This window comes from Taurulus bubalis (genome assembly GCF_910589615.1).
Source record: "Taurulus bubalis genome assembly, chromosome: 3".
NCBI lineage: Eukaryota > Metazoa > Chordata > Actinopteri > Perciformes > Cottidae > Taurulus > Taurulus bubalis.
In genome coordinates, this window is record NC_136591.1 from 2188562 (window position 1) to 2206543 (window position 17982).

Below are 17982 nucleotides of genomic sequence, written 5' to 3' on the forward strand. Positions count from 1 at the left end.
ACTAATAACCAAAAAGAGCAAATGGAGTAGAAAACAAACAAATAAATAAAATATACAAACAGGGGAACAAAAGAACTGCATAATAGATCATTAAAGGACATAAAAGGACGACATCACTTAAAAGCAATTCTATAAAAATGTGTTTTAAGAAGTGACTTAAGAAGTGGGTCCCCTTTTATTAGACTTTAGAGGAGACTATACATTGTTATTAAAGGTATGGGAATATCTGCTGATGGCCTCATTTCATTCATAGATCTCTTCAAACACAGAGGGTTAAATGTATGGAATTCATACTGTACATCTCAATACAGACCATAATATCAGCTGGTTGTTTGGTCCTAAAGTGCGGCTCAACACCTTGGGGTGGCACTACAGAAAATGACGGCGGCGGACGACGCGCAGTCCTTTTTGGAGACGTCCCAGGCGGTGGCGGAGGCGTGTGGTTGGCCTGCGACGGAGTGGGTGGTCCGTCTCCTGCCTCTGCTCACCGGGGAGGCGCAGTCAGCGGCCCTGGGTCTGCCCCCGGCAGAGGATCACCTGACGGTTCATGCCTGCGGTCAGGGGGACAGCGATCGCACACCAGCTTTAGCCCGGCCGAAGCCCGCCCCGCGGAGGAGACCCCCACCGCAGCTCCTGGTGCGGCCCGTGTCGACACCCCCCAATTCATACAATAAACAGCATTTCTTATTCTATGGAATACATTCATTGCCTTGATTTCATGAAGTAGCTCAAGCAGGACATGTTTTCAGTGCAGTGTAACGGAGCAGTACAGTAACACACCCTGTTCCTCTGAGTCTCAGCAGAGTTCCTGAGGGCCTTTACATGTAAAACAATATGAAACACTGAAGGGAAAAAGCAGAACAGCATAATAGGTCCTCTATAATGCATCAATAATTATAATACTATACAATAATCTTATTCTGAAATGGTCCATTGTGCATAATGAGTGTTTTTACTGTAAAATAATATTTCTACACTGACATATTAGTACTTTTACTAAGTAAAAGATGTGAGTACTTCTTTTCAGTCAGTTTTAATCATCAGAACTAATGAAACTGAGACGCTCGCACGTGGTTTGGATCGTCATGGCAACACACAGGAAGGAGTCTTGCTGGTCGGCCGTCAGACGGTTGGTGTGCAGGCCTCACTTCTACCACGTTAACACAGCTCAGAAACAACACACAGACTCTCAGCTTCAGCTCAGTTTGAGAGTAAAGAGCAGAGCAACAGAATGTGAACACATGAACACATGCTGAACACTCATCAGCTTCATGAAGGATGAACACATGAACACATGCTGAACACTCATCAGCTTCATGAAGGATGAACACATGAACACATGCTGAACACTCATCAGCTTCATGAAGGATGAACACATGAACACAGGCTGAACACTCATCAGCTTCATGAAGGATGAACACATGAACACAGGCTGCACTACAACAGACTAAGTCGAGTATATGACCTTTGTTATGGGTTGGGAGGTTGACATATTGTATAATGCCGAGACAGTCCAGGAGTGATGTGAAGTCTTTAGCAAAGATACTAGATGGGTTATCAATGTGGATGTTGAAATCGCCGAGGAGGATAACAGTGGGGGACATTGCCACGTTGTTGCGCCACGTTGTTGCGCAACAACGTGGCGCAACGACATGAGCACATGCTGCACTCTGCATGTGTGGACCACCACTCTAAGGGAAAGGCTTCTGTACTGATGGCTCCGCAGACGTGCACTAGCAGCAGAGACGTGCACTAGCAGCAGAGACGTGCACTAGCAGCAGACAGAGACGTGCACTAGCAGCAGATACGTGCACTAGCAGCAGACAGAGACGTGCACTAGCAGCAGAGACGTGCACTAGCAGCAGACAGAGACGTGCACTAGCAGCAGATACGTGCACTAGCAGCAGAGACGTGCACTAGCAGCAGACAGAGACGTGCACTAGCAGCAGAGACGTGCACTAGCAGAGGGGACAAGCAGGAAAGCATATATTTGGCACAGATATCCTATTTTGCAAATATTACTGGGTATATTCCATAGCTCAAAAACACAAATATTGACAATTTGTATAGTTTATTAATATTATTATGTGTTTTATAATTAATAATATTATAAATATTAGACCTCTATTGACCGGTCGCCACTGGGCTGAGCACATGCTGAGCTTCATGAAGGCCAACAACACAGAAACATGAAGCCAGGCTCAGTGAGAGGTATCTGTGAACACGTCTACCAGAAATAAGAAGAGGACTCAGCATTAATCTGAGAGGAACCTCTCTGTCAGTCCTGGTTGTCGTGGTAACTGTCCCGTAATCGTGCATCGGTCAGCAGCTTCTTGTGAAATCAACGATGATCAGTTTCACAGGAAATCAGCTCAAAAAAGTGTCTAATTATAAAGCTGAAGGCCACCATGAGCACAGCTCCTCCTCTCTTCCTGTACGCAGACATACCCTGAAGGCATGTGGTGATCAGAGAGAGAGAGACGGACCACCTGGACGTCATGGATCACCTGTTGATGCTGCTGCTGTTGCTGAGGAGCTCAGGTAGGACTCTTTATGTATTTATATGGCTTTCACTCAGAAAACACACACACACACACAGAAAACAGTTAAACCGAAATAATGTCATTGTAATTCCACACAACAGTTCATGACAGTGAAGTAGTATTTTCATGTCTTTCAAATAGAAAAGTGAAGAACAAACGTTCATAAATTATCCCGACTGAAAAATAAAGATTGTGGTTCTCAAACTGTTTTTGTCACGCCCCACTTTGGAGGAAGAGAAATGTTCACGTCCCACCAAGATTGTAACAAAATGGTCCGAGCTGAATTTTGATAAACCTCCCCACAGTTTGAGAACCACTGCATGAATTGAACTGTGCCAGCCACCATGTTAAAAAAATAACGCTGACATGTGATCCTCTTGGTTGATAAAACGTGATGATGTGCGCTGAACTTTGTGAAAAATGTCCACATTCAGTTCTATTCCCCCACATGTATTATTATATGTTGAGTCTCTGTGCAGTGTTTCTCTGGTGTTCGTGTCTCCGGTTCATTCATGAACTCAGTCTCAGAGACTTTGAGGCTCCCTGAAGTCCTTGAGGGTTTGGTTCTGTCCCATTGTCACATCGTAGTGTTTGAGTCTCTGGCAGACATGTTGAGTCCTTTATGATCCCTTTCCCTAAGTCAGCATTAGAGGCTGACTTTGCCTAAGGGAATTACCCACAATTCATTGCAATGTGACGTTAAACACGCAGTTCCCAATGGAAGCATGGAGACGTAAAAAAAGAAGAGACATGTGGGCGTTCAGCCTGATAAAATACATTTACACTACAACATTATGGATTAAAGATGGAACATAAAAACACATGAAGTGTGTGTGTTGAATGAACCAACCAGTCGTTGTCAACAGTTCTGTAAGCCAATCACAGCGTTGTTGTCAGACTTTAAATAGTTCTCCTCTCTGGTGCTGTCAGTTGTCATTTCAGCTCAAAGCGATGTGACCCTCCTCCTCCAGGCTCCTCCAATCAGCATCAGTCCTTCTTGAGATTGAGATTTTATTGTGAAGGACTCACACATTAAATGACTCCTGCTTGATCTACTTAATCAAATCAAGGCAACTTTTAGCATACATTTATTACATAAATAAACAATGCTGTTTATTGTATGAATTGCTTATTTGTTTGTATGAAGCGAATCATTTTTCCAAGTAAAGTCAACTTCATTGTGCTAGTGAATTACCTAAAAAATCAAGTTAGATATACCTTTTAAAAGAAGAATTTGTTACGTACAAAAATGAGTAATTCAAACAAAAACCAGCATTACTTATTCTATGGAATACATTTATGCAAAAAGTTGCCTCGATTTTATTAAGTAGATCAAGCAAGATATGTTTCTTTTTTAAGCCCCTTCCCTCAGGACGCTTTGCCTTCTGCCGTCATTGTAATTAAGAATTTAAATAAATTATATATGTATATATATGTATGTATATATATTTGTTATAATGCCAGAACAAATAATACCCTTTATTCATCTATCCTGTAATTGTCTAAAAGAAAAGGGGACATCTGAAAAACAGTCTGTATATAAACGTAACATCATCCAAATAAGTTGTTGATGAAAATTGCGATTACATTTAAAAACAAATATGTGTGGATTTCTATAACATTTACTTCAAACAACAAATATGTGTCTATTTCTCCAGGACTCCAGGCTGAAGGAAACTCAACAGGTAAAGAGAAATGAACATTCAATGAAGCAGAATTATAAGTTTTAGTTGATTTATCATTAAATAAACTCCGACGACTCTCTGCTTTCTGTTCAGAACCTGTCAGGTTGGTGGGAGGAGCCAGTCGCTGTGCAGGATCACTGGAGGTGAAGCATCAAGGAGAATGGAGACCAGTAGATGATCCTTACTATGTCTGGACCCTGAAGGCAGCAGCTGTTGTCTGTAGAGATCTGGACTGTGGCTCTGCTGTTTCTACAGGACGGAGACACGAGTCCTCATGGAGAAATGTGTGGAGGATCAACTCCAACTGTTTTCAGTCTGCATCTCCTCTGAGGGAGTGTGTAACATCATTCTTCTCTTCCTTCAGCCTGGATCTCACCTGCTCAGGTAAGCTCATCATGTAATTCATATGTTTCAGTCCTGTCCCTCCCTAACTACAGACTGTGAATCTGTATATAATACATTCTCTGAGGTGTCTCTATTCCTCCATGAGCCTTCACCTGTCTCTTCTTATTGGTGAACCATTATATTCCCCATTGTCTCATTAAACTTGACTTGTTTCCATGTTTAACTCTACTGGCTCAGCACCTTATTGCTGAAGTGGAAACGTGTTTCTTCATCAAGTTAAAGCACATCTTCTGAGGTGTAGATCCTTGTGTTCCATCAGTAAATCCCATAACTCTACATTAATGGCAGGTGTTGCCCTTGATTTGATCTCAAGGTAAATCTGCAGAGAGAGAATGTGTGCAGGTGAACACTGACACTGTTTTACTCAGTGATCACTTCTGGTCATGTGATCTTGCTCCACATAGATGTCAAGCTGCAGGATGTCTTTGTCCTGATGGTTCAGTTCTGTTGCATGTGAGGAAAGTTGCCAGCATCACAGCCTCCTTGACAGCAGCTTTAAAAACGTGTTCCCTCATCCTGTTGATGTTCATCATGACCAGGGGTCTCAAACTCGTTGTGACCCCTACTTGACATCACAGTTTAGTGTTAAAGTGTTTTTCTGAGGCCCCGTAAGAAAACGTTTACTGGACGTTTCCATTAATATCTCCGTGAAAAAACGGAGTAGAAAAAGATTGAGATGCTGCTGGATGCGTCACAGTCTGGAGGCCCCGCCCACTTCTCTGTGATCATCCTCTCATAGGAGCCTGAGGCGTCTGTGTCTCCTCCTTTCACCTGATTGGTTGATTCAGGTGTCCGTCCACATTTAGTGTGAAACTACCCAATGAACACCCAGGAAATACCCTCCCACATACGCTGCAAAGATCCACTGGTTTCATTCAGACAGACAACCCACTACCACCTGAGAAAAGAAACCTGCAGTGAACTAAAACAATCCACAGAGAGAGAGAGACAGAGAGACATCGAAGATCTGCTGTTCACTTTCACTGTGAGACTCACACGACCACGCACTGGTCACCAGTACACAGAGTACACACAGTACACAGAGTACACAGAGTACACACAGTACACACATACAGAGTACACAGAGTACACACAGTACACACATACAGAGTACACAGAGTACACACAGTACACACATACAGAGTACACAGTACACAGAGTACACACATATATAGTACACACAGTACACAGAGTACACATAGTACACAAAGTACAAACAGTACATACATAGTACACAGAGTACACATAGTACACAAAGTACAAATAGTACATACATAGTATACACATACATACAGAGTACATAGTACACACATACAGAGTACATAGTACACACATACATACACACATACAGAGTACACAGTACACACATAGAGAGTACACAGTACACACATACAGAGTACACATACAGAGTACACATACACACATACAGAGTACACATACAGAGTATACAGTACACACATACAGAGTACACATACACACATACAGAGTACACAGTACACATACAGAGTACACAGTACACATACAGAGTACACATACACACATACAGAGTACACAGTACACACATACAGAGTACACAGTACACACATAGAGAGTACACAGTACACACATACAGAGTACACATACAGAATACACATACACACATACAGAGTACACATACACACATACAGAGTACACATACAGAGTATACAGTACACACATACAGAGTACACATACACACATACAGAGTACACAGTACACACATACAGAGTACACAGTACACACATACAGAGTACACATACACACATACAGAGTACACAGTACACACATACAGAGTACACAGTACACATACAGAGTACACATACACACATACAGAGTACACATACACACATACAGAGTACAAAGTACACACATACAGAGTATACAGTACACACATACAGAGTACACATACACACATACAGAGTACACAGTACACACATACAGAGTACACAGTACACATACACAGTACACATACACACATACAGAGTACACATACACACATACAGAGTACACAGTACTCTCATACAGAGTACACAGTACACATACAGAGTACACATACACACATACAGAGTACACATACACACATACAGAGTACACAGTACACACATACAGAGTACACAGTACACATACAGAGTACACACATACAGAGTACACATACACACATACAGAGTACACAGTACACATACAGAGTACACATACACACATACAGAGTACACAGTACACATACAGAGTACACAGTACACATACAGAGTACACACACACACATACAGAGTACATAGTACACATACAGAGTACACACATACAGAGTACACACACACACATACAGAGTACACAGTACACATACAGAGTACACATACACACATACAGAGTACACAGTACACATACAGAGTACTCATACACACATACAGAGTACACAGTACACACATACAGAGTACACAGTACACGTACAGAGTACACATACACACATACAGAGTACACAGTACACATACAGAGTATACATACACACATACAGAGTACACAGTACACATACAGAGTACACATACACACATACAGAGTACACATACACACATACAGAGTACACAGTACACACATACAGAGTACACAGTACACACATAGATACAGAGTACATAGTACACACATAGATACAGAGTACACAGTACACACATAGATACAGAGTACACAGTACACACATAGATACAGAGTACATAGTACACACATAGATACAAAGTACATAGTACACATAGATACAGAGTACATAGTACACACATAGATACAGAGTACATAGTACACACATAGATACAGAGTACACAGGACACACATAGATACAGAGTACATAATACACACATAGATACAGAGTACACAGTACACACATAGATACAGAGTACATAGTACACACATAGATACAGAGTACATAGTACACATAGATACAGAGTACATAGTACACACATAGATACAGAGTACATAGTACACATAGATACAGAGTACATAGTACACACATAGATACAGAGTACATAGTACACATACATACAGAGTACATAGTACACACATAGATACAGAGTACATAGTACACATACATACAGAGTACATAGTACACACATACATACAGAGTACATAGTACACACATACATACAGAGTACACAGTACACACATAGATACAGAGTACATAGTACACACATACATACAGAGTACACAGTACACACATACATACAGAGTACATAGTACACACATAGATACAGAGTACATAGTACACACATAGATACAGAGTACATAGTGCACACATACATACAGAGTACACAGTACACACATAGATACAGAGTACATAGTACACACATACATACAGAGTACACAGTACACACATACATACAGAGTACATAGTACACACATAGATACAGAGTACATAGTACACACATAGATACAGAGTACACAGTACACACATACATACAGAGTACATAGTACACACATAGATACAGAGTACATAGTACACACATAGATACAGAGTACACAGTACACACATACATACAGAGTACATAGTACACACATAGATACAGAGTACATAGTACACACATAGATACAGAGTACATATTACACACATAGATACAGAGTACATAGTACACACATAGATACAGAGTACATAGTACACACATAGATACAGAGTACATAGTACACACATAGATACAGAGCACATTGTGCAAACATAGTAAATAGTTTGTTTTTCTATAGAACATATTGACTCAAATAAATATTAAATATTGAGTTGTAAAACAGAAGCTGTGTAGTATTCATGTTTCATGTTTCATGTTTCATGTTTCATGTTTCATGTTTCACGCCCCATGAAGCTTGATCTGTAGTATGAAGTCATTCCTCAGTCCTGAGTCTGTTGCAAATGGAACTTATTGACTTGCAGCAGAGATCTAAAAGATGAACTCAGAGGAGAACCAGACATGATGGACCATTTCTGAGGGGATTGCCTCCTTCCTCCCCTGAGCTGACAATAGTGATCAGTCGGGTCATGTACCTTTATGGAAGCAATATCTGTGAGAAACCTTTCTCCATATGAACTTTAATACATGCAAGTACAGGTCCAGGCTTAGTGATGCAAATCGTGGACCTGGATCAGGTTCCACTGTGAGCTGGATCAAACCTCATGAAACCTCCAATTTATGTCATATGGACTTATGAAAACTCATCAGACAATGCACTGTGTATTGAACCAGGATTATGTTATGGCATGTTTTGTATTATTATAAATATGTCTTATTATTACTATTGACTTTTGTTATTTTTTAATTCCTCTGAATTATAGTTTAATGACATCTCTTTATTTAGTGTCTGGAGTCTTTCATCTCTCTTGTATCTTCTCTCATCTCTCAGACTCTGTCAGGCTGGTGGATGGAACCAGTCTGTGTTCAGGTAGACTGGAGGTGAGGTCTACCCAGTCTACCCAGTCTAACCAGTCTACCCAGTGGGGGTCCTCCGTGTGTGAAGAGGACTTTGACCAGCAGGATGCAGAGGTGGTCTGTAGGGAGCTTGGCTGTGGCGCTCCTTCAGTCCTCCAGGGGGCGCTCTATGGAGAAGTGGAGGCTCCAATGTGGACCAAAGAGTTCCAGTGTGGAGGCCATGAGTCTGCTCTCCTGGACTGTAGAAGCTCAGGCTCAGAGAGAAACACCTGCTCACCTGGCAAAGCTGTTGGACTCACCTGCTCAGGTAGAAGAGGAGCTGCAGCTTTGATCTGCTTCATCTCTGTTCTCCTGGAACTCACTTTGTTCTTTACTGACGACTCTCTGCTTTCTGTTCAGAACCTCCTGTCAGGTTGGTGGGAGGAGCCAGTCGCTGTGCAGGAACACTGGAGATGAAACAAGGAGACTGGAGACCAGTAGATGATCCTTACTCTGTCTGGACCCTGAAGGCAGCAGCTGTTGTCTGTAGAGATCTGGACTGTGGCTCTGCTGTTTCTACAGGACGGAGACACGAGTCCTCAGAGAGAAATGTGTGGAGGATCAACTCTAAGTGTGTTCAGTCTGCATCTCCTCTGAGGGAGTGTGTATCATCATCATCACTCTCTTCCTACAGCCTGGATCTCACCTGCTCAGGTAAGCTCATCATGTAATTCATATGTTTCAGTCCTGTCCCTCCCTAACTACAGACTGTGAATCTGTATATAATACATTCTCTGAGGTGTCTCTATTCCTCCATGAGCCTTCACCTGTCTCTTCTTATTGGTGAACCATTATATTCCCCATTGTCTCATTAAACTTGACTTGTTTTCATGTTTAACTCTACTGGCTCAGCACCTTATTGCTGAAGTGGAGACGTGTTTCTTCATCAAGTTAAAGCACATCTTCTGAGGTGTGGATCCACAACGCTTGCTGGTGAATTCTACAGGATAGTTTGCCCAACATGATGAACTTTCGTCCCTTAGCATCAGAGCCCTGTTTTGTAATGGCGCTCCAAAAGGCTGTGCTGTGGTTAGGCCACGCCCCCAATGCAGAGGAGACAGAGTTTCATTTGAGTCAAAGAGAATCCTCCTCCAGTCTGATTACATTGTTATGTTTGATCTTCTCCAGTCCACTGACAACACGTTGCTGTGAGTCAGCGTCCACCAACAGGACAGAGACTCAGACTCTATACAAGAGTCACACCTCTTCAAGTTCATACCTTATGTTTTACATGTTTTCACTTTCTTATATTTGGGGTTTCCTGTTTTATTTTGTCATAATATACAAAACAGAAAGACTGAAGAGGTACAGGTAGAAGCATAATGCTGATATATTTATATCCTAAATTATTATCAATTAAATCAGATAATTAATTGGATATAATGAAAACAATAATATATATATATATTTATATATGTTTCTACATTTTATTCACACTTGTAATCCTCACTAATAGTTTCATAAACAATCCTTTTGAAAACCAAAGATGAGTTGAGCGTTCTTACATCCATGTTATTGTTGTTCCATAACTGAACTCCTACAATAGAAATACATCTTCTTTTAATCTCTTTTCTAGCTTTTTGTACAATAAACTTACAAACATCTCAAATCATATTCACACTCATGTATTGAAACAACCTTTGAACACAGTCTGGCAGTGCCTTTGCTTTAGCTCTGCACATCGTCTGCATTATTTTATAATAAACCAAATCATTACATTTCATAACATGAGATCTGACAAACAATGGATGTGTGTGCTCACAGTAACCATAGTAACAACATTATTCATGATGCGTATCGCTGGTTTCTGTAACAAGAAGTTGAATTTATAAATGTTTTATAGGTTGACCTCCACACCTCCACACAATGAGATAAATATGGAAGTATAAGTGAGCAATAAATGATATACAAGGCCTTAGAAGTTAGTACATCTCTACATGTATACAGTATTGCTATTGACTTTGACATTTTACCATTTATATATTCAATATGTTGTCTCCATGTTACTTTATGATCAATCACAACCCAGAGCAATTTTGTCTCAAAACTCTTTCAACTTCATCATCACAGAATTTTAATTCAATATCTCTCTACTTCATTTGATTTCCAAAAACCATGAATTTAGTTTTCTTTATATGAAGAACCAGGATGTGATCATTTCTAGCTCCTTTTCAATAACAAACAAAAGGTCCTTCAATCGTTTTCCTGAACAAAACAAGTTTGTATCCTCAGCAAAAAACATTTTAATAATTTAGTAACATTACAAATATGTTTAATGTAAAGTATAAAAAGTATTGGACCATCACCGATCCCTGTGGTTCTCCACAGGTGAGCTTCCTAAGTCCTGACACCACGTCATGAACTCACTGCGTCTGTTTCAATTAGCTTTCAACCAAGAGTGATGATCCCTCTGATCCATACTTCTCTAATGTGATCAATAACTTACTGTGATCTATATACTTCTAATGTAATCAATAACTTACTGTGATCTATATACTTCTCTAATGTAATCAAAAACTTACTGTGATCTATATACTTCTCTAATGTAATCAATAACTTACTGTGATCTATATACTTCTAATGTAATCAATAACTTAGTGTGATCTATATAATTCTAATGTAATCAATAACTTACTGTGATCTATATACTTCTAATGTAATCAATAACTTACTGTGATCTATATACTTCTAATGTAATCAATAACTTACTGTGATCTATATACTTCTCTCATGTAATCAATAACTTACTGTGATCTATATACTTCTAATGTAATCAATAACTTACTGTGATCTATATACTTCTCTAATGTAATCAATAACTTACTGTGATCTATATACTTCTAATGTAATCAATAACTTACTGTGATCTATATACTTCTAATGTAATCAATAACTTAGTGTGATCTATATACTTCTAATGTAATCACTAACTTAGTGTGATCTATGTACTTCTCTAATGTAATCAATAACTTACTGTGATCTATATACTTCTCTAATGTAATCAATAACTTACTGTGATCTATATACTTCTAATGTAATCAATAACTTACTGTGATCTATATACTTCTAATGTAATCAATAACTTAGTGTGATTTATATACTTCTCTCATGTAATCAATAACTTACTGTGATCTATATACTTTTAATTTTAATCTATAACTTACTGTGATCTATATACTTCTAATGTAATCAATAACTTAGTGTGATCTATATACTTCTACTGTAATCAATAACTTACTGTGATCTATATACTTCTAGTGTAATCAATAACTTACTGTGATCTATATACTTCTCTAATGTAATCAATAACTTAGTGTGATCTATATACTTCTCTAATGTAATCAATAACTTACTTTGATCTATATACTTCTAATGTAATCAAGACCTTAGTGTGATCTATAAACTTCTACTGTAATCAATAACTTAGTGTGATCTATATACTTCTACTGTAATCAATAACTTAGTGTGATCTATATACTTCTACTGTAATCAATAACTTAGTGTGATCTATATACTTCTCTACTGTAATCAATAACTTACTTTGATCTATATACTTCTACTGTAATCAATAACTTAGTGTGATCTATATACTTCTACTGTAATCAATAACTTAGTGTGATCTATATACTTCTACTGTAATCGATAACTTAGTGTGATCTATATACTTCTAATGTAATCAATAACTTACTGTGATCTACATACTTCTAATGTAATCAATAACTTAGTGTGATCTATATACTTCTACTGTAATCAATAACTTACTGTGATCTATATACTTCTACTGTAATCAATAACTTACTGTGATCTATATACTTCTACTGTAATCAATAACTTACTGTGATCTATATACTTCTAATGTAATCAATAACTGAGTGTGATCTATATACTTCTCTAATGTAATCAATAACTAAATGTGATCTATATACTTCTCTAATGTAATCAATAACTTAGTGTGATCTATATACTTCTACTGTAATCAATAACTTACTGTGATCTACATACTTCTACTGTAATCAATAACTTAGTGTGATCTATATACTTCTACTGTAATCAATAACTTACTGTGATCTATATACTTCTAATGTAATCAATAACTTAGTGTGATCTATATACTTCTACTGTAATCAATAACTTAGTGTGATCTATATACTTCTACTGTAATCAATAACTTAGTGTGATCTAGATACTTCTCTAATGTAATCAATAACTTACTGTGATCTATATACTTCTCTAATGTAATCAATAACTTACTGTGATCTATATACTTCTAATGTAATCAATAACTTAGTGTGATCTATGTAATTCTAATGTAATCAATAACTTTCTGTGATCTATATACTTCTAATGTAATCAATAACTTACTGTGATCTACATACTTATCTAATGTAATCAATAACTTACTGTGATCTATATACTTCTAATGTAATCAATAACTTACTGTGATCTATATACTTCTAATGTAATCAAGTACTTAGTGTGATCTATACACTTCTAATGTAATCAATAACTTAGTGTGATCTATGTACTTCTCTAATGTAATCAATAACTTACTGTGATCTATATACTTCTCTAATGTAATCAATAACTTACTGTGATCTATATACTTCTAATGTAATCAATGACTTACTGTGATCTAGATACTTCTAATGTAATCAATAACTTAGTGTGATCTATATACTTCTCTCATGTAATCAATAACTTACTGTGATCTATATACTTCTAATGTAATCAATAACTTACTGTGATCTATACACTTCTAATGTAATCAATAACTTAGTGTGATCTATATACTTCTACTGTAATCAATAACTTACTGTGATCTATATACTTCTACTGTAATCAATAACTTACTGTGATCTATATACTTCTACTGTAATCAATAACTTACTGTGATCTACATACTTCTAATGTAATCAATTACTTACTGTGATCTATATACTTCTACTGTAATCAATAACTTAGTGTGATCTATATACTTCTCTAATGTAATCAATAACTTAGTGTAAACTATATACTTCTCTAATGTAATCAATAACTTACTGTGATCTATATACTTCTACTGTAATCAATAACTTACTGTGATCTATATACTTCTACTGTAATCAATAACTTACTGTGATCTATATACTTCTAATGTAATCAATAACTTACTGTGATCTATATACTTCTAATGTAATCAATAACTTAGTGTGATCTATATACTTCTAATGTAATCAATAACTTACTGTGATCTATATACTTCTCTAATGTAATCAATAACATACTGTGATCTATATACTTCTAATGTAATCAATAACTTACTGTGATCTATATACTTCTAATAAAATCAATAACTTAGTGTGATCTATATACTTCTCTAATGTAATCAATAACTTACTGTGATCTATATACTTCTCTAATGTAATCAATAACTTAGTGTGATCTATATACTTCTACTGTAATCAATAACTTACTGTGATCTATATACTTCTACTGTGATCAATAACTTACTGTGATCTACATACTTCTAATGTAATCAATTACTTACTGTGATCTATATACTTCTACTGTAATCAATAACTTAGTGTGATCTATATACTTCTCTAATGTAATCAATAACTTAGTGTAAACTATATACTTCTCTAATGTAATCAATAACTTACTGTGATCTATATACTTCTACTGTAATCAATAACTTACTGTGATCTATATACTTCTAATGTAATCAATAACTTACTGTGATCTATATACTTCTAATGTAATCAATAACTTAGTGTGATCTATATACTTCTAATGTAATCAATAACTTATTGTGATCTATATACTTCTCTAATGTAATCAATAACATACTGTGATCTATATACTTCTAATGTAATCAATAACTTACTGTGATCTATATACTTCTAATGTAATCAATAACTTAGTGTGATCTATATACTTCTCTAATGTAATCAATAACTTACTGTGATCTATATACTTCTCTAATGTAATCAATAACTTACTGTGATCTATAAACTTCTAATGTAATCAATAACTTACTGTGATCTATATACTTCTAATGTAATCAATAACTTACTGTGATCTATATACTTCTAATGTAATCAATAACTTAGTGTGATCTATATACTTCTCTAATGTAATCAATAACTTAGTGTGATCTATATACTTCTCTAATGTAATCAAGAACTTACTGTGATCTATATACTTCTAATGTAATCAATAACTTACTGTGATCTACATACTTCTAATGTAATCAATAACTTAGTGTGATCTATATAATTCTACTGTAATCAATAACTTAGTGTGATCTATATACTTCTACTGTAATCAATAACTTACTGTGATCTAAAACTTCTAATGTAATCTATAACTTAGTGTGATCTATATACTTCTACTGTAATCAATAACTTACTGTGATCTACATACTTCTAGTGTAATCAATAACTTACTGTGATCTATATACTTCTAATGTAATCAATAACTTACTGTGATCTACATTCTTCTAATGTAATCAATAACTTAGTGTGATCTATGTAATTCTAATGTAATCAATAACTTACTGTGATCTATATACTTCTAATGTAATCAATAACTTACTGTGATCTATATACTTACCTAATGTAATCAATAACTTACTGTGATCTATATACTTCTAATGTAATCAATAACTTACTGTGATCTATATACTTCTAATGTAATCAATAACTTAGTGTGATCTATATACTTCTAATGTAATCAATAACTTAGTGTGATCTATGTACTTCTCTAATGTAATCAATAGCTTACTGTGATCTATATACTTCTCTAATGTAATCAATAACTTACTGTGATCTATATACTTCTAATGTAATCAATAACTTACTGTGATCTATATACTTCTAATGTAATCAATAACTTAGTGTGATCTATATACTTCTCTCATGTAATCAATAACTTACTGTGATCTATATACTTCTATTGTAATCAATAACTTACTGTGATCTATATACTTCTAATGTAATCAATAACTTAGTGTGATCTATATACTTCTAATGTAATCAATAACTTACTGTGATCTATATACTTCTAGTGTAATCAATAACTTACTGTGATCTATATACTTCTCTAATGTAATCAATAACTTAGTGTGATCTATATACTTCTCTAATGTAATCAATAACTTACTTTGATCTATATACTTCTAATGTAATCAAGACCTTAGTGTGATCTATATACTTCTACTGTAATCAATAACTTAGTGTGATCTATATACTTCTACTGTAATCAATAACTTAGTGTGATCTATATACTTCTACTGTAATCAATAACTTAGTGTGATCTATATACTTCTAATGTAATCAATAACTTACTGTGATCTACATACTTCTAATGTAATCAATAACTTAGTGTGATCTATATACTTCTACTGTAATCAATAACTTACTGTGATCTATATACTTCTACTGTAATCAATAACTTACTGTGATCTACATACTTCTAATGTAATCAATTACTTACTGTGATCTATATACTTCTACTGTAATCAATAACTTAGTGTGATCTATTTACTTCTCTAATGTAATCAATAACTTAGTGTAAACTACATACTTCTCTAGTGTAATCAATCACTTACTGTGATCTATATACTTCTACTGTAATCAATAACTTACTGTGATCTATATACTTCTACTGTAATCAATAACTTACTGTGATCTATATACTTCTAATGTAATCAATAACTTACTGTGATCTACATACTTCTAATGTAATCAATAACTTAGTGTGATCTATATACTTCTACTGTAATCAATAACTTAGTGTGATCTATATACTTCTACTGTAATCAATAACTTACTGTGATCTATATACTTCTAATGTAATCAATAACTTAGTGTGATCTATATACTTCTAATGTAATCAATAACTTACTGTGATCTATATACTTCTCTAATGTAATCAATAACATACTGTGATCTATATACTTCTAATGTAATCAATAACTTACTGTGATCTATATACTTCTAATGTAATCAATAACTTAGTGTGATCTATATACTTCTCTAATGTAATCAATAACTTACTGTGATCTATATACTTCTCTAATGTAATCAATAACTTACTGTGATCTATAAACTTCTAATGTAATCAATAACTTACTGTGATCTATATACTTCTAATGTAATCAATAACTTACTGTGATCTATATACTTCTAATGTAATCAATAACTTAGTGTGATCTATATACTTCTCTAATGTAATCAATAACTTAGTGTGATCTATATACTTCTCTAATGTAATCAAGAACTTACTGTGATCTATATACTTCTAATGTAATCAATAACTTACTGTGATCTACATACTTCTAATGTAATCAATAACTTAGTGTGATCTATATACTTCTACTGTAATCAATAACTTAGTGTGATCTATATACTTCTACTGTAATCAATAACTTAGTGTGATCTATATACTTCTACTGTAATCAATAACTTACTGTGATCTACATACCTCTAATGTAATCAATAACTTAGTGTGATCTATATACTTCTACTGTAAACAATAACTTACTGTGATCTACATACTTCTAATGTAATCAATAACTTACTGTGATCTATATACTTCTAATGTTATCAATTACTTACTGTGATCTACATTCTTCTAATGTAATCAATCACTTAGTGTGATCTATATACTTCTACTGTAATCAATGACTTACTGTGATCTACATACTTCTACTGTAATCAATAACTTACTGTGATCTATACACTTCTACTGTAATCAATAACTTACTGTGATCTACATACTTCTAATGTAATCAATAACTTAGTGTGATCTATATACTTCTACTGTAATCAATAACTTACTGTGATCTATATACTTCTACTGTAATCAATAACTTAGTGTGATCTATATACTTCTCTAATGTAATCAATAACTTAC

The 17982-nt window shown here is 35.4% G+C and overlaps 1 protein-coding gene across 1 annotated transcript in view; it reads left to right on the forward strand.

The window, feature by feature from the left end:
- Positions 1 to 378: 378 nt before the first annotated feature.
- Positions 379 to 17982, forward strand: part of LOC306733857 (scavenger receptor cysteine-rich type 1 protein M130-like) — a gene marked incomplete at its 5' end in the record, with an annotated part of 37816 nt that continues 20212 nt past the window's right edge. Inside the window, 3 exons of the mRNA XM_079215163.1 lie at positions 379 to 556; positions 9020 to 9352; positions 9445 to 9738. Of these exons, the coding sequence (XP_079071289.1) occupies positions 379 to 556; positions 9020 to 9352; positions 9445 to 9738 (805 nt within the window). The remainder of the gene's footprint in view (positions 557 to 9019; positions 9353 to 9444; positions 9739 to 17982) is intronic.